Source organism: Mus pahari, chromosome 10 (genome assembly GCF_900095145.1).
Source record: "Mus pahari chromosome 10, PAHARI_EIJ_v1.1, whole genome shotgun sequence".
Classification (NCBI taxonomy): domain Eukaryota; kingdom Metazoa; phylum Chordata; class Mammalia; order Rodentia; family Muridae; genus Mus; species Mus pahari.
The window spans coordinates 49411755-49431133 of record NC_034599.1 but is presented as its reverse complement, the minus strand read 5'-3'; the positions used below and the strand labels follow the sequence as shown (position 1 = coordinate 49431133).

The 19379-nt window shown below is 38.7% G+C and overlaps 1 protein-coding gene across 4 annotated transcripts in view; it reads left to right on the top strand.

The window, feature by feature from the left end:
- Positions 1-19379, top strand: part of Dmxl2 (Dmx like 2) — a 135911-nt gene that overhangs the window by 19095 nt on the left and 97437 nt on the right. For all 4 annotated transcript variants that reach the window (XM_021205952.2, XM_029542783.1, XM_021205951.2 and 1 more), the window contains exons 2-7: positions 1609-1734; positions 4484-4555; positions 5193-5271; positions 6059-6194; positions 6827-6893; positions 18733-18911. In XM_021205952.2, coding sequence (XP_021061611.1) covers positions 1609-1734; positions 4484-4555; positions 5193-5271; positions 6059-6194; positions 6827-6893; positions 18733-18911 — 659 coding nt within the window. The remainder of the gene's footprint in view (positions 1-1608; positions 1735-4483; positions 4556-5192; positions 5272-6058; positions 6195-6826; positions 6894-18732; positions 18912-19379) is intronic.

Here is a 19379-nt window from a genome sequence, read left to right as displayed (position 1 = left end):
AACTCACTTTGTAGACCAGGCTGGCCTCGAACTCAGAAATCTGCCTGCCTCTGCCTCCCAAGTGCTGGGATTAAAGGCGTGTGCCACCACCCGACAAATGTCTTTCTTATATGGAGTACCTGTTTTCTTTGTGATTTCTTTGTCAGGGATGTAATTTAGTAGTATATTAAATTTTCTAAATACATGGGAAATACAGCACATTTTTCTCTGCCTAGTGCTCACGTGATCAGAGAAAATAGTTACATGATTTCAGTCCACTCAGATTTATTGCTCAGTGTTTAGGTCGTCTATGGTCCTAAATGGTAGACAGAAACCATATTCTACCCTCATGATGGCTGTGCCCCAGTCCTTCTGACCAAAGGAATTTTGCAGATGTGATTGAATTGTTGATCTTGAAATGGGGTAACCTGGGGTTATTTGTAAATTTAGTGCATGGGAACGAGGAGGACTAAAATGCTCATCAGGGACTAAGCAGGAGAGGATTGCGTAGCATTTGTGAGCAGCACCTGTTAGAGAAGCAGCTGCACTGGTACTTACCTGGAGAAGCAGCTCTCAGTCTGTACTTCCCCCCCTCCCTAGAGTCTCTCTGCACCCCAGGTTCCTGTCGGGTCTGTTATGAACAGAAGCCATTCTTGAAGCCCCTCCCCCCCAGCACATTCCTGTCTGAATAGTACTTATTTGACATGTAACTCAGGGAAGAGTGTAAGAATCATAGGCCTGAGCTTGGACACTTCCTAGTTAATCACATTAATGAATTCAACTCTTTATATAATAGTAACAACAACAGTAGTAGTATAAATATCAGCCTTCTAGTTTTTTTTTCCCCCTGAGATTAAAGAGAATATGATGTGTTTATTAGGTAGTATAGCCTCTATCTTTTGCCACTGTCATGTAGATCTCTCTATCATGGCAGTTAACCATTGTTGTTGTTGTTGTTTTGGGTGGGTTATTTACCTAGTGGTGTCTTAAGCGTGTGACATCCTGCCTTGTGTCTTCATATTGATTTTGCCAGATCTTTAAGTTGTAGCTTGTGCTACAAAGTCTATCTTGATTTTTTTTTTAAGCCTGGTTTGAATCCTGAGAATACATTGCTGTTTTCAGTGACTTTAGTATTTTCAAGTGTGGGTTATATTATTTCCTTTAGGGAATAATAAAAATGAGCTCTAGAGAGAAACTTTAAACGATTCTTCTGCTGCAGCAATGGAAGCTGTTGTGTATAAAACCGGAAGAACTTTTGCTTATTGAAAGCAGCTTTTGAATGATAATGCATGGAATGCCACTGGTTTATTTTTTGATATGACTTTTTTATTTGTTTCTTGAGACAGGGTTTATTTGTATATCCTTGGCTGTCCTAGAACTTGCTCTGTAGACCAGATTAGCCTTGAACTCATAGAGATTCACCTGCCTCTGCTTCCTGAGTGTATTAAAGAAATTAAAGGCATGTTTTTTTTTTTATATGACTTTTAATGTTCTTATTTGAGTATTAACTGTTTTGTAAGATATGTCAGGGTATATCTTTATATTAGTAACAGAATCCAAGATAAAATGATATGTAACAATAATTAAAAATTATATCTCTTACAATGTCACACAACTTTTCCTTTTTAGGCATATGGGTCAGGCTGTGATCTTGTTATTCTGGCGAGTGACTTTGAATGTGTGCAGATCATCCCTGGTGCTAAGCATGGGAACATCCAAGTCAGTTGTGTGGAATGCTCCAACCAACATGGGAGAGTAAGTGATTTAATCACTTAATTAAATGTCATTTACATGCTCTTAACTCTTAGAATACTTGTATATGAATTGTGATGTGCTATAATGCTGATGATGTGATGATTGTTCTACTGGTGCATATACTATGTTGAAAGGTCCGCAGGCCTCACGGGGCCTTAGGTGCCTTGCAGTTCTGTTAGTCCTGTAACCTTTAAGCCATCCTGGGAGGAGGATTCAGTTTCCTCCAAATTCCAATCCCATCATTGTTTGTTATTGAGATGAAGTCTCACTGTGGAGTGCAGGCTGGTCTTCACTCCTGGATACAAAGTGAGTTTCCTGTTGAGCATCTGCTGTGAGCTGGAGCAGCAGACCTGAGCCTGCATCTGCAGTGACAGTGGATGTTTATCAGGGAGTTGTGTCTAAAGTAGGTATTTGTGTCACATAGGCATTTTTGTACACTTGTTACTTTAGTGAAAGTTTGTTGAGTGAATATTTAAGAATGTATTCCAACTTTGGAACTGAGGATTTATTTTGAAATAGTTTTAAAGCTTCATCTAAAGTCTTTCTCAGATTTTCTTTTTTCCCTCTTTTTCAAACAATATACAATAAATACTAATATAGTATATTTGATATATTTTTCTATGATTTCAGTTAAGAGCAATATTGTGTGACAGTTGTATGCCACTACAAGGTTATAAAAAGGAAGTTTTAAAACTATGGTAGATAATTATAGTATTTAAACATTCTTGGTTTTCTAGGGGTTGTTCTTTACCAGATAATATCCTATCAAAGATATGTTAAATCAGGATCTCAATGGTAATCATGCAAATTTATACTGAATAATAAATTATGATTATTATTCCATTTCTCCTGCTTTATTCAACTGTTTGTATCAGGCTTAATAGTTATATAAATGCACCATTACTTGGTTCTAGCATACTTGCAACACTACATCCTCTGGCGGCCTCTGATACTTGCTTCTTGCTTTTCTGAGTTTATGTATTTTTTCCATAAGCATTGCTTAGGTTTCATTTGGAGAACACCGAGGACCATCTTTCTTTCATTACTTTTTTTTTTTTTTTTTTTGGTCAATCTTCTCTCTAGGCCAAACAAGGTAGCTTTAAGCTTGCCTCAGGTTGAATGATAATTGCCAACCAATTTTTAGAAATTACTTAAGTATTCATGATAATCACAATTAATACATCTTGTGGGGGTAAGGATTTAATATATATATATATATATATATATATATATATATACATACACATACATACATACACAATAAAGCTGGCTGAGACTAGAGGATTGCTTGAACCTACTAATTTAGGGCCAGCTTGGGCAACACAGTAAGACTTTATCTCAGAAACAGAAAGATTACTAAAGTATGGAAGATGTTTGTGTTCATAACCATATAAAGCAAGCGGACAACCTGTTCTATTTTCCTCACCTGGGAAAAGATGGTTAAAGTAGCACATCTTCTCTGCCATGTTCTTGTATTTTGGTCCTTTATCTTCAGCTCCTGTGATGATGCTGTCACATTTGTGACTTCCTATTATTAGCCAGGCATGTAAGTAGCTCCCCTGCTCTACTGTGGACTAACACCTTTGTCTTGGAAGGCTTGTTTTGTGGATTATTCAGAGTAAATGGTGTTAGAAGGGAGGGCTTTGGTCTGTTTCCTGATGCTGATTTTTCCTCCTCAAGAGGATGATGAATCGGGGAACTACTTGGAGCAGTTGTTAGACTTGGGCTCTGGTAGCCCCTTGGAGTGGAGGGGCTTGCTGCCCTTCTTATCAGGTCAAGTCTGGAGCAGAGCAGGCCTTGCCCTCACCCCCATCCCACCACTCAAGCTGCTCCATCTGGGTGCTCGGCATAGTTCAGCGATTTCTCTCTTTGTTATTTCTGTTCCTTCTTCAAGGTGATTTTCCAATTGCTGTTTTCTGTTTGATGGTATAATTAAAGCCATTTTTGTGACATAGTCTTAAAACTTCTTACGATTTTTATATTTTTTCCACCGGATTATAAGCATTGCTGATAAAGAGATATACTGCTAAGATGTATTTTTGTCACTAAAGTTATCTCTATATTAAAAATATTAAAAATTTGAAGCTCACATCTGTTAATTTACTGTGCTTGTGTGTGTCAGAGGACAGTGTGTAGGAGTCAGTTCTCTGTGCTATGTGGGTTCTGGAGATTGTCTCAGGTTATCAGGCTTGGTGGCAAATGCCTTTACTCAGCTGTCTTCCTGCTCCCAAAATAAATTCTTTTAGAAAATGTAATTTTTTTTTAAAAGATTTATTTATTTACTATATGTAAGTACACTGTAGCTGTCTTCAGACACTCCAGAAGAAGGCACCAGATGGTTGTGAGCCACCATGTGGTTGCTGGGATTTGAACTCTGGACCTTTGGAAGAGCAGTCGGGTGCTCTTACCCACTGAGCCATCTCACCAGCCCCCATAATTTTTTAAAATAGACATTGAGGTGCACAGGATGATTAGGAGTTTGTTGCTAGCCTTAGCTACATATCAAGTTCGAGGCTATCCCAGGTTACCTGAGATCTTGTCTCCTTTGTAACTTTAAAACAAAGCTACTGAAGTTTTTGGTAGCAGAGATTGTTAAATCTACTATACTGCCAGGTTTCTTTGAGGAAATAAACCATGGAGGTATATTGGAATTGAATTGTATGAAATTTGTTTATACGTTATTATATGGAGAAGGCTGTCTCTATTTCACTCTTTTCTAAGCACTAACATCATGTTCATTCTCTTTTAGGTTGCAGCTTCATATGGGAATGCTGTGTGTATTTTTGAACCCCTGGGTGTAAATTCTCATAAGAGAAACAGTGTAAGTATTCATGGATAGCAGAATTTCCTAAGAATCTGGTTAATCTCATTTCTTCTTCTTCTTCTTCTTCTTCTTCTTCTTCTTCTTCTTCTTCTTCTTCTTCTTCTTATTATTATTATTATTATTATTATTATTATTATTACTATTATTATTATTATTTAGTTTTGGTTAACTTTTGGATCTAGTTTTCTTGTTTCCTTAGACTCTATAGCAGAGAGCTGCTCAGGAAGTGGTACAGACAGTAGGTAGGACTATCTGTGAAGTCTGTAGTCAGTGTTGTCATAACAGTGTGGAAGTGTTTGAGATGCTGGAAGGGAGTCAGAGTTCACAGACGCCATGATTTATGCAAATCGTTATGAAAGATAGGGCTTTTTAGATGGAGAAGTGGAGGGAAGGATGCCCACGTTCTGATAATCTGTAGACAGAAGGAAGCTTGAGAGAACATGCTTAGTTGGGCACAGCAAGCAGCTTAATATGGCAATGGGACCTGTAGGTGGGCCTCTTGAAGTAATTTTAAAATAGTAGTGAAATATTTAAATCTTTATAAGTTTGTTTTATATTGAAGAAAGTGACAAAATGGTAGAATTTGGGGTATTTTAAAAACATCCTTTTTTTTTCTTCTCTCTACATGTTTCAGCAACTCAAGTGTCAATGGCTTAAAACTGGGCAGTTTTTCTTGAGTTCCGTGACATACAACTTAGCATGGGACCCTCAAGGTATTTAGCAGCCGTACTTAAACTTATTAAAGCGAAGCATTTGATTTGAATGTACTTAAGTAAAATGTTATAATCTTTGATGATAAAAAAGTTACAAATGTATTTTTGTTGATGAGTGAATACAGGTTTGTTTTTCCGTATACATAGCTTTGCACAGTTTTCTTCTCTCTGCTTTTTAGCTGTTGCCTTCTACTGCTTTATTTCAAGAACCAGTAATTTGCTTTTTGTGTTTTTGTTTTTTTTTAGTTAACATGTGATGTAATTTACTCTTATTTTATCTACAAAATGATAAATAAGACAGGAGTGGAAACATCCGGAAACATCCTTATTTTGTTATGGTGTATTTCAAGAAATTATTGTCTTTAATTTGCAAAGATTAGAAACCTGTAATGATACATAGCTGTTACCCTTTTATGTTTATAATTAATGAGTATCCCATGTAATAAACTTAGTCTTAGTTTTGATCATATCGTAAGAATACTCACAGTGTAGCAGATGTCTGAGCTGTGGTACTCCACCTCAGCTCCCGTCAGACTTGCTTGCCAGAGTAAGCCCTGGGCAGTGGGGTTTTCTCCCGCAAGTCTTCCCTATTAACAGTTCTTGCTTAGGCTCTTTTTCCTGTTTTTCATCTTGTAGGGGATTTCTGTTGAACTGACCCATGTGTTTTTCATAGCTAGTATTGTATATTTTCAAAACTTACTAGTTTATAGACCTAATGGAACCCATGTGTGCATTTCTATTCTTAGATAATCCTGGGTTATTCATCAGAACACTTTTAAATTTTCAGATAACAGATTGCTGACAGCAACTGATTCGATTCAGCTGTGGGCTCCTCCAGGCAGTGATATTCTAGAAGAGGAGGAAGACGTCGATAATAGAGTCCCTCCTGTTTTAAATGATTGGAAGTGCATCTGGCAGTGCAAGTTAGTGTCTGTGTCTGTTGTGACAGTGATTCACTGAATGTCCTAAATTATGTTCTTTCTTACAGAGGTCTTTATTTTTTTGGTGGTATTGTAGTTTAGAAATCTAAAAAGTAGACTTTTTAAAACTAAAACTTATTATAATATCATTATTTAATTTTTAATCTGTGCTTTAGTTAATTGTTCTTCCAAAAGTAAAAAAAAAAATCATATTTATAGTTCAGTACTTGAGTTGACAAAATGACACAGTGTGTTGAAATAAGAGTGAGGGAAAGGTTTGGAAGCTCCAGCCACCTTTTGGAGTGCAACGATGACTGCTAGTTAGTGTTAGCACAGGTTATGTAAAGATTCCCAGTTACCCATGGAAGGTGAGACTCAGTTTGTAATGTTACAATGAGGATTTTGATTGATATGGATGTAGCAATATCATGAATGGGTATTACATTCTTTGTTTTTGAAAGTATACTTTGGGTTAGTTTTATTAATGATTTTAGGAAGGTGGAATTCTTTGTATTATTATGAGGGCAGAAAAATCATGTTATGATGATTGTGACATTGATATTAGGAATATCTTGTTTTGACCATTTATACATAGAACATACTATTCTGAATACACTGGTTTTGTTTGTTCTTAGAACCTCAGTGTCTGTATATCTGATGGAATGGTCTCCTGATGGTGAATACTTTGCCACTGCTGGAAAGGTAAGGGAGCAAGCCAAAAAATAAAGCATTCTAGCAAAACACATAAAAATATCCCTTATGTTCATTTCCAGTTCTGTCTTCCATAAATTGAGATTTTCCTGCAAAAGTTGTTTGAAGAATAGTAAGAATGTTTGTGAGGCTGGAGATACAGCTCAGTGATAGTGAGCAGTGGTTACTATTGGTGAAGTCCTCAGCTTAGTTCTCAGCTCTGTAAATGGGGAGATGTTTCTAAAAGATCTGGTGTGATCTCTACAGGTATTATACACTTGGGAAATAATGGCTGCTGCTATTCCTATTTTACTTTAGTGCAGTTATATGAAAAAATGTTCACATTTATTGTGTATATGGTGTGTATGAGAGACAGAAACAGAGCAGGGGAGGGAGGGTAGGGCTAGAGTGAGTGAGAGTGAATGATACCTGGAAGTCAACTCACAAGGATCAGTGGGATCAGACAACGTACAAGGATCAGTTCTCTCCTTCCACATGTGGGTCCTGGGGATCAAATGCAAGTCATCGGGCCTTACCCACTGGGAATCTTGTTCATCATGCATTTACATTTAAAATTTTTTTCCAATTTTTATTAGGTATTTACTTCATTTATACATTTAAATTTTAAAAAATTAACTTTTAAGAATTTCATACATGGTATTTTGATGATATTCACTTCCCCCCAGACTCGCCTCCCATTCCATACTCATTCAACTTGATGTCCTTATTTATTTATTTATAAACCCAATGAGCCCTAAGTTGGACATTGTGGTGCATGTCTTCAATTCCAGTGCTTGGGAGGCAAAGGTAGGCAGAGTTCTGTGAGTTCGAGGTCAGCTTAGTCTACAGAATGAGTTTCAGGATAGCTAGAGCTATATAGTGAGACCTTGTCTAAGAAAACAAAAAAACAAAAACCAAACAAACAGAACCTCCCCCCCCCAAAAAAAACCCCTAAAATACTCAAAACACAAAAACAGCAAAAATCCAGTGAGTCCAATTGTGCTACTAATAAACTTTTAGATGTATACCATCTGCTGGAGCATGGTCTACCTTAAAATTTGTTTTTCTTTTTTCTTTTTTCTTTTTTTTTTTTTAAAGATTTATTTATTTATTTCATATATGTGGGTATACTGTCACTGTCTTCAGACATACCAGAAGATGGCATCGGATCCCCTTACAGATGGTTGTGAGCCACCATGTGGTTGCTGGGAATTGAATTCAGGACCTCTGGAAGAGCTCTTAACTGCTGAGCCATCTCTCCAGCCCAAAATTTGTTTTTCTATTTAACTAGTTTTTCTATATTAAAAGTATAATGTAGTTCTATTTAAAAAGTAGAATTAAGCTGGACAGGATGAAGCACTCCTATAGTCCGAGCACTTGGGAAGTAGAAGCAGGGGGCAGGAGCTGACAAGGTGGTAGCACATGCCTTTAATCTCAGAATTCAGGAGGCAGAGAAGATGGATTTCTGTGAGTTGGAGATCAGCCATAGCTGCAGGTAAGACCCAGTCTCCAAGACAAGAAAAAAAAAGGTAGACGTGTGCTACTGGATTCACAGTGACACTCTGCCTCCTTTCCATCCCTTTCCCCCACCATTCTTCTTTCTTTCCTTTATTCTCAGACCGTATGTTGCTATGTGCGTATTAGTCAGGGTTCTCTAGAGGAACAGAATGGAATGAAAGCAGATATAGAGGGGATTTATTAGAGTAGCTTACAGGCTGTGGTTTGACTAATCCATTATTTTATTCTAAAACTTAAAACAATTTAATCTCAGAATTAAGTCTTGAGTTCATCTGTGTGTTGTTGAATATGGCTTACTGACTCCTCCCTTCTTTTCCAACCATCCTGTCATGCCATTCATGATGGGAATTTAGCACTGCTTCAATGAGGGTCTTGCACGAGTATGTTAGGCCTGTGTATGGTTTGAGTGTACCCGGAAGTAGAATTGGCTGGGCCCTAGGTCGTTTGGCTCTGTAGCCTTCAGAGATAGTGCCAGTTAGTTCTGGGAAGCTGCTGTTGCTGACTGGTGTTCTTACCTCCTTTGCTTTTCTTCCTTGCCCAGGCCAGTATTATCAGGCTCTTAGGTTGTAAGTATAGCTTTTGGACTCTGTTCAGATTTGTACAATCAGCGTTACTATTTGGAGGCTGTCAAAACTTGGAAATTCAGAGAGTTTTGATTCATTGAGTGGTCTCAATGAACTTTTATCCTAGAAACCCATTCGGATGTCTAGGTCTACCTGGAGGGGACCGTATCTACCTGCTTTAGAAAGAGTAGCAACCAGTCAGACTCTCTGGCTCCTTCTAGGTGTTGTGAGTTTTGCCAGACTCTAAAGATCTGCCCTGTAGTCACTTGCTATCTAAACTCAAGTTTAAAAGTGGTATTTTATTCCTCAGTGGAATTAGGTAATTATTTTCCTGTTTCTAGAGTTTTAAAAATCCATACTCAATTCTGCCATTTCATAAACTGGGGAGAGAAATTGTTTATTTTTATAGAAGACTGTAAGCATTCCATAGACAGAAATGTACCCTGGGCTGATTCTCAAATATGTTTCCTGGGTCACTTTAAGTTCTGAGCATTAGGGACATCTTGGCATTTCTTTCCTTTTGGCAAAATGGCCATACAATAGATACCATGCCAGACAACAACTTGTCTTTAGCATGAGAGGAGTTCTAGTTTGATCTATTTTTCTGAAAAATCACAAAGTTTAACTTGTTAAATGGCAGACAAAAGCTCCATTATGGGTGTTAGGGAGATGGCTCAGAAGTTAAAAGCACATAGTACTGTTTTGGAGGATCTGAGTTTGGTTCCCAATACCCACATGGTAGCTTACAACTGCCTACAATTCCAGTACCAGGGAATCCAATGACTACTTCAGGACTCTGTGCGTTCCTGGTACATGTAAGCTTATGCAGACAGACAGACAGACAGACAGACAGACAGACAGACACATGTAAGCTTATGCAGACAGACAGACAGACACATGTAAGCTTATGCAGACAGACAGACAGACAGACAGACAGACACACACACACACACACACACACCTACCTTAAAATGGGGCTGGAGAGATGGCTTAGTGGTTAAGAACATTGAATGCTCTTCCAGAGGACCCAGGTTCAATTTCCAGCACGTGACAGTTCACAATTGTTTGTAACTCCAGGATCCGACATCTTCACACAGACATGTAGGCAGGCAAAACATCAATGAACATAAAAATAAAAATAAATAAATAAAATTCTTAAAACAACTCCTTCATGGCAGGTTGTGATGGCACAGTATTTTATAATCTTAGCACTTGGGGGAACTGAAGTGGAGGCAGGAGGATTACGAGTTCAAGACCAGCCATGGCTATGTAGTGAGAACTTGTCTCAAGCAATCTTCCCCTCCGCCCATAAAAATACCTTCCAGACAACAGAAACAAAGGTAAACCCTCTATTATGTATGTATATGCATCACATTTTCTTTATGCACTCATCTGTTGACAGACCTCAGCTCCTTGCAGACCTTGGTCATGGTGAGCAGTGTTCAGGAAGCATGGGTGTGCAGGAAGCACAGGTATGCAGGAAGCACTGGTGTGCAGGAAGCATGGGTGTGCAGGAACATGGGTGTGCAGGAACATGGGTGTGCAGGAAGCACGGGTGTGCAGGAAGCACGGGTGTGCAGGCGGCTCTTTGTAGTATGCTGACTTAGATTCCTTTGGGTGAAACTGTCTTAGTGCCTTCTTAGTTGTGAAACTGCCCAGCTTTACTGTCTTGTGGCCTAGTCTTGGGGCTTGGCACAGAGGTAGTTGCTCAAGAGTTACAAGAACATAATAGGAAAATTGTACCACATTGTAGACAGGAAGGTTACAGTCATATGCAGGTTAGCAGAGGTTTTGATCATTAACAATATCTAGGTAAAATATGTGAAAATATTTTGAGATGTGTAGCAACCATCATGTGGTATCAAAATATTTGATTTCTAGGCAGACATCACATGGATTGTTAGCACTGCTCTGCTTTGTTGAAGTGTTTTCTTCAAATAGTAGTTATGGAAACAGGTAATCGTTTGTCAAGTTCATGGGGCTTTGGGGTTTAATTTCTGTGCTCCTTTAGAATTACACATTGAGATAAGGATACGTATAGTTAATATGGGAGGTGTCTTGGTTTCTTTGATTCTACTGTGATAAAATACTCTGACAGAACAACTTTGAGGGAGAAAAGTGAGTTTTGGTTACAGTTCTGAGTCAGCCTCGGTCATCATGGGGAAGTCACAGAGGCAGAAGCTTGCAGAGGCAGGTCCTATTGCATCCTAAGTCAAGGAGCAGAGAGACAAATGCACAGTGCTTCTCAGCCCCCTTTGCCATTTCATGGAGTCTAGGATCCTAGTCAGGGAATGTTCCTACCCACAGCGGGCGGTTGTCTCCCCTAGTTAGTGCAGTCAGGCTAGTCCTCCACAGGTCCAGAGGCCTGTCTCCCAGGCCATTGTAGATTCTGCCACCATGACAGTTAAGTCATCACATGGGAAATATCAGATAAGATATACTGTATTGAGGCCTATTCTTAAGGAACATGGCTGCATGCCTTTTCTTAAGTGTATTAATTGATTTAAATCTGTGGGTACTCTGAGAGCCAGCATTACTCATATACATTGTATTCATTGTACATGCTCTTTAAAAATTATTTAAAATATTTTTCATACGGTATATTTAATCATATTCTTTCTCCTTCCCCAACTTCTCCCAGATTTTTTACACCTCCCTACCATCCCAAATCCATTTCTTATTCATATTCTTTACACATCAGTAATTGGCAGAGAACTGGCGAGGATAGAATTGAGATGCTTCAGAGATGGATGCAAGTAGATACTTTAAGTTGAAACTGACACACCAGATTGCTAAGCCTATCGGGTATGAGTGATGGACAAAAAGCATCTGTTACATTGAGAATCCCTGGTTTAGAAGCTGGGCATTTTATATTTGTACTTGACATTTAGTAATTTTCATAATTTTGGGGAACGGTTAGACAGCAGCAGTTAATTTTTTCTGTGTATCTGTCTACACAGTATATTGAAAGGCTTCTCTTTCCTTGCTCTCTGGAGCTACCTTTGTCATAAGTCGAATGTCTGCACTTCTATGCATCTGGTTCTGGGCTCTGTTCAGTGTGTCCATTTCTTGTACTTGTGCCACCGCCTTAATTGCTATGCTTTAAAACAAGTCTTGATATTCCTCAGTATAGCAAGTCCCCTTTTCTCATTGGCTAGGCATGGCAGTGCCTGCTAGTAGTAATCCTAACGGGGGGGGGGGGCTGAGTCGGGAGGATGCTTATTCTAAGTACACTTTTATTGTATTGTCTGGAGAGTGGCTTAGAGTCTGTTTCCACAAGCAGGAATGAGAGAAACACCCCTCAGTTTCTGCCCTGTTTGCCTGCATCCTTGTGAAGCCTAGAAAGGGAGTTTCCTTTTTCTTTGTCTACATGGGGTTCCCTCATTTTCAGTTGAGAGCACTTACCAGCACTCTTCTAGAGGTCATCAGAGACTTCCTGTCACTGAACCCTGTGGTTAGTTCTTACTTAACTTACAACCGTGAGTCAACGCATTAGTTACTTCTTTCTTTTTAAAGCCTTTTTTTTTTTTTTTAAAAGGAGTACTTTGGATTCACAGGAAAACTGAGGAACGCACAGAGAAATCTCTCAACTGCTTATCCCTTTATACATGCACATCTTCCTGTTTTTCCCACATTTATTTCAGTTGATGAACTTGCACTGACAACTCTTGGTACCCAAAGTTAGTGTTTTATCTTAAGACTCACTCTTGTGCCCATCCAGCAGGGCTGGGTAAATTTATAAGCACATGGATCTGACATTGTAGTGTTGTATAGAGTATTTTCACTGCCTAGAATATCTGTCCTCTGCCTATTTGTAATTTTTACTGTCCTTTAATTTTTTTTTATTTCTGCAACTTTGGGCAGAGTTATTTTTGATGGTGGTGGTGGTGGTGGCGGCGGTGGTGCAGAGTCCCATGGATCTTGGGTTGGTTTCCAGCTCCCTGTATAGCTGAGGATGGGCTTCTAATCCTTTAGTTTCTACCTGTTGAGTCCTGGTATTATGGGTGTCTGCCACACCAGCTGTCTCTGCGGTTTTTAGTATTGTAGTATCAGGTTTAGTTTTTGGATCTTTTCTCTAAATATAGCTGTTCTCTTAGTTTTCAAGTGCCATGTTTTAAATGCTGATGACAAGATTTTGTCTGTTGCTTGCCCCTCTCCCTTTATCTCTTGATCCTTACCTCCACTATCATCCTTGTGGATCGCTTTTTGGATGTATTCATAATCTGCTCACTAGTTTTTTAAGCTACAGTGGACAGTGAGCCCACCCAGATAAGCCCTGTGCTCTTCTTGATTGCCTCCATGGTAAATTCAGTTACAAGCCACCATTATGAATCACTTGCTGTCTTTAAAAGTTTACTACAACAATTCTTCCAGATTTTAACTGTGTTCCTATCTTTTCAATGTGTTCTTTTTAAAAATTCAAGCCAAAAGATCAGATATGGCACACACCTTTAGTTCCAGCACTGAGAAGCCTAAAGTAAGATTGTTGTGATGTCAGGTTAGCCTGAGCTACAAAGTAAGACCGTCTCAACACTCCCCTGATCCTGTCATGAGGTTTCCTTTTCATTTTAGAAAGCCAGAATCTTTATAATGGCCCACATGCACTCTGAACTGTGTAGGTCCAGGGATCATTCCTTCAGTCATATTTCCTGTTATTTCATACCTTTGTAGACTTGACTCTAGCCAGTTCATAAACAGGTTTGGCACATGTACACATAGAGTTGCTACACTAATACCCCCAACCTTGCATTCCCATACTTGGCTTTTTCCTTTTACTTCTGACTGTCACTTTGATAGCAAGGTTTCTTTAGGTACCTTTATAAATTGTACCTCACCTTCCAACATATTCTCTGTACCCTTTGTCTGCCTTAGATCTATCAATAATATTTACCATTAGACATCTACATTGGCTTTCTTTTTACTGTGTAACACTACAAGCACAGCAGCTTCCACCACACATTATTATCTCAGCTCTTGGATTAGGAGTCTTGGCTTGACTAGGTGCTCTGATGAGGGAGGGGTGTGAAGCACTCCAGTGAAGGTGTCTTAGAGCCTGGGTTCTCACCTGGAGACGTAGCTAGGGAATCAGCTTGCAGACTTACTCCAGTGGGCAGAGGTGATTTCTTGCAGCTGTCTGGCTGAAGGGCTAGCTTTTTGCTAACTTTTGGTTGAGGCCTTCTCCAACCCCTGAGATTGCTGAAGCCCTTTGTAAGATGGGCTTCCTCTCTCTCCACTCCCAAACAGCTTACCTAAGTGGCAAGCAGCGAGTCAAAGAAAACAGAAACAGTCACAGCTAGAACAGATGAAGACAACTGGAACAAATAATTTGGAAGGAAAAAAAAATTACTGAAATTAGATCTGAGAAACAAAACCCTGAAAGTTTTTTTTTTTTTTTTTTTTTTTTTTTAGAATTATTTACTTATTTTATGTATATATGAGTACACTGTAGCTGTCTTCAGACACACCAGATCAGATCCCATTACAGATGGTTGTGAGCCACCATGTGGTTGCTGGGAATTGAACTCAGGACCTCTGGAAGAACAGTCAGTGCTCTTAACTGCTGAGCCATCTCTCCAGCCCCCTGAAAGTTTTGATAAGTTTGTTGTGTCACTTAAGAGTCATAAAAATGAAATTTCTGCATAGAATGCAGAGATTCATAGAGAACTTTTTAAAAACAATGCCTGAAAAGAATGAGTTAATAATGAAGGAAAATTATTTTCAAGATCATAGAAAAAATGATTTGAAAACTAGTCTAAGTTATGAATTTTTCTTAAACCAGTATATTTACTTTTTGTTTGTATGTTGGGGTTTGGGGAGCTCACACATGTGCCAGTGTATGGAGGCCAAGAACTGCTCTTTAGAATCTCATTCTATCTTGTGAGTCCTAAGGACGGAACACAGAGATCTACCTGCCTTGGCCTCCCAAGAGCTGAAGTTAAAGGTGTGACACCATCCGTGGCAGAAGGCTGGCATCTTAATAAGGCAGTGTATGGAGATACATGTAGAATAACGGCCACTTCTGAAATACTAAAATTGTTTAGCAGTTGAATCAAGAAACAGTCATTTGAGCTGGGCTGCCTGCCACTCAGTGGCAGAACACTTGCCTCAGTGTGTGTAGGCCTCGGAGTCCCATAGGATGGATTTTTTAAAAAGCTAATTATATAGACAGCTGGGCCTCACTTAACAAAGATCTGTTTGCTTCTATGTCTTGTATGCTGAGATTAAAGATGTGCATGATCTCGCCTGGTGATATGCTTTTATTTTTTGAGACATATCTCAGACAGGCCTCATATCCATATGTAACTGATTCCTGGTCCTTCCACCTCCCTAACCTGGGATTACAGGTGTGCCACCAGGCCAGGTTTAGGTGTATGGTCTTTTGACAGAGTCATTGACACTTTATTTTATTTATGGTATGGGGCATTGAATCTAGGATTTTATATAAGCAAGGTAAATCTACCACTATAAGGGGGTGAGCTACAGCCTCACCCCTGCCCCATTTGAAATATATTTTGGGGGCCAGAGAGATGGCTTAGCAGGTAAAGGCATTTGTTAGTAAGTCTGACAACCTAAGTTTGATTCTAGGGACCTGTGTGGTTGAACGAGAGAGCCGACCACTGCATATTGTCTTGTGTCTTCTGCTTGTACACCATGGCATGTGTGTGTGCCCACTCTCAGATACAGACACATACATACAAATAAACAGTAAGGTGTAATAAAAAGTTAAACAAATTGAGCCAGTGTCTTAGTCGCCAAAGCTGGCTTTGTACTTGTGATCTTCCAGTTTCATCTTGCCCTGCAGCTGGGTTGGCAGTGCCGGGCATGTATATGAACCTGTATGTGAAGTCTCATCACTAATCTGAAAGATGCTTTTGTACTTTGTGTAGTATTAAGTCATGAGTTAAAGCATATTTCCCTTCAGTGGGTGACTAGATTTGAAGCTCCTCAAGGCCCTCCACCTTGGTTATATATTCAGGAACTAAGAATCGTTGTCTTTGAATTTTTATTACACACAGCCTTAGAAGATTACTGAGAATTTTTACTTGTTTAATTATATTTCTGTAAGCTTGTATTCAGTTCTCAAAAGAGCTGTTTAATAATTCTCGTGGAATGATAAGAGTATTTTATTGGTAATGATCCTTTGAGGGTTAGTTAGCACATGTCTTGGATTTAAGAAGATTATTTCTTCAAGTTTTGAAAAGATAAAATATTAATTTAGATTCTCTTGAGAAAAGAACAGAAATTGACTTTGGAAAGCTGGACAGTTTTTGTCCCCATACCCCCATCTGTTGTGTTGAGAAGGTGGAGTCTGTGTGATAAGATGAAGCAGATGGGAGCCGTGTGGCTCTCCAGAGAGCACTTCCCACTCCTCTGCAGCACGTGACAGGACTTCAGTTCAGCTGTTAGGAGACTCCAATTACTCCTGGGATTTTGAATTATTGGGTACTTTTGCTGAGAAGATTCATTTCTTACAAATGTGGAATTAAATTTTCCTTGTGCTTAAGAATATTTGGAATTTTTATCTGAGCTTAAATAAAATTTACTTATTAATTAGCCATTTTTACTCACAAGGTACTAGATTAAAATTTTTTCTTTTTAATTGTCTCTCCTTATGTAGCCCAAGGTAGTCTCCAATTCATCCTGGCTCAGCCTTCCCAGTCTAGTGCTGGGAGGGGCGCGCGCGCACACATATGTGTGTGTGTGTGTGTGTGTGTGTGTGTGTGTGTGTATGTATGTGTTTTCATGCTTGGCTCTAAAGTCTTTTTAAGGGTACTGTAATTTTCCACCATGTGAGCAAATGTACTACAATTTAACTTAGCCATACAACTTGAAAAACCTATTTATTATTATTAAATAATTGTATTATTTATATTTAAATAATAACTAATTATTATTATTATTATTAAATCCAAGGCCTCATGCAAATTAGACAAATTCTGTATCACAGGGCTAAACTCCTAGCCTCAGACAACTCTTAACATCAAATGAATGTTAATGAATGCACAAATTTTGTCATCTTTTTCCTTTTTAAATTAAGTTACTGAGGTAATTTAGTGTCTTTCAATGGATTCTGACAGATTTAAAGACCACTAAGAGAATTAGCACTAAGAGAACATTGCTATCAATTCAGAATATTAGCTGCTTTTTGACAGTAGTAAGAGTCTTCCTGCTGGTTTTTTTTTTTTGAGTGTGTGTGTGTGAGTGTGTGTGTGCACGCACACACGTGTGCGAGCAAGCCTGAGGTCTACATTTGGTATATTTCACTCTCCACCATGTTTACTAGTTTGTTTATTACATTTTAAGACAGGGCCTCTTACTTAACCTGAACTCACACATAAAGATGGACCATATGACTGTATAAACCTATGACTCCAGCATTGTGTAGCGTGGACATAGGTGGGTCCCAAGAACTTGCTGGCCGGCCATCCCAGCTAAAATGGTGAGCGCCTCAGTTAACAAGAGACCCTGCTTCAAGGCAGTAAAGCACAGGCTGATAGAGGAGACCAGCTGAAGTCCTCTGGGGTGCTCTTCTTCTTCCACATGTATGTGCATAGATGTATGTTAACATGGGTGTTCACACACACACACACACACACACATTTCATGTGGTAAAATCAAGGCTGTTGTCATACTTGTAAATACTTTAGAAATAGAAATGATTTAATTGGCTAGCTAAATGCTTTCTTTGAAAATCACTTATAGAAACATATTATTAGCCAAGTACTGGCAAATGGTTTTTACAATTTTCTTAATTTATTGTTTTGTGCTTTTTACATTGTTTAAAATGTTTTTAGATTTATTTTATTTATTGTGTATGAGTGTTTGCCTTGAATGTGTGTGTATGTACCACCTGCATGCCTGATACCCACAGAGGTCAGAAGAAGGTGTTGGATCCCTTGACTCTGGAGTTAACAGATGGTTGTGAGCCACCATGTGGGTGCTGGAATTGAAGACAGGTCTTCTGCAAGAGCCACAAGTGGTCTTAACTGAGCCAACTCTCCAGCTTCTGTCTTTAACCTTTAAAATTTTTTAATTTTTATTTTACATGTATGCAAATATGCCTGCATGTATATATGTATGCCATATGCATACAGTTCTCAAGTAGGATAAAGAAGTTACCACCAAATACCCAGAACTAAGAGTTACAGGTAGTTGTGAGCCACCATGTGGGTCCTGGGAATTACAGCTGAGTCAGTCCTCTGGAAGAGCAGACCCTGATTCTTAATCACCGAGCAGTCTCTCCAGCCTCAGGGTTTGTTTGTTTGTGTACATTCTTAAAGGGTCATAAAAGGGAAAAAACCCCACAAACAATAATCTGTGCCACAGACCTAGGAAGCCTGGCTTATTTATTGTCATCTATTTGGTCCTATAGTAAAAGGTTTCTGGTTCTTTACTTAGAGCAGGAAATAGTCTGTATTTAAGATAGCTTTAGCCTTGTAGGTGCCTTAAAACAGGCGGTCAGTTACTGAGAGATAGGTTACACAGGGGTTTTTCCCTTTTTTATATCCTAGGGTCTAGTATCCGCTCTCCACTCATCTGCAGGACTTTATGTAACGTTACTGTCTGATTGAAAAATGCCACTATACAGAGAAGGTTGATAATGAATAAATTGCTCATTTATTTCTTTAAAGTAATAAAATGTCATTTTAGGTTTAGATTTGTAATATGTCAGTTACATACTATATTTTAAATATATATCTTGTTTTAAAGCTTATACTACCACATTTTGAATAGCAAAATAGTTTTCTATAGACCTATATCTTTCACAGGATGACTGTCTTCTGAAAGTGTGGTACCCTATGACTGGCTGGAAGTCTTCAATCATACCTCAAGATCCCCATGAAGTGAAGAGGAGACGGGCTTCCACTCAGTTCTCCTTTGTTTACTTGGCACACCCTCGAGCCGTGACAGGTTTCTCATGGCGGAAAACTAGCAAGTACATGCCCAGGTTGGATGCCCAGGAATCTTCACTGTACTGATAAGTTGTGACTAACAGAATAGACTGGAATGAAGCCATCTGAATTCAGTTTCTACGTCTGTCATTAGCTTCTGAGTAGATATTTAAAGCTCTCTGTCTGTTTTTCTCTTTGTTGAATGAGGGTAGTAATAGTACTGTCTCAGAGAGCAGTGAGAAAGATGTGCTTGTATGCATGAAGTGCATAGTTTTATTTAGTACAGGCCACAACACATACTTGCTCAGACTACATTAGCTGGTATTGTGAATAGTAACATTAGTAATGGAAGATTCTAAAAAGGATATTTTTGCTTATAAATAGGGAATACCCACTTAAGAAAAGTAATGAACTATTAATAATGTATATGGTGGTAAGAATGTAATTTAGTTTATACATGACAGAATGGTATATGATATGGAGATAACATAGTGAATTTATCTGTCTTTGGAGTTCAAATGAAA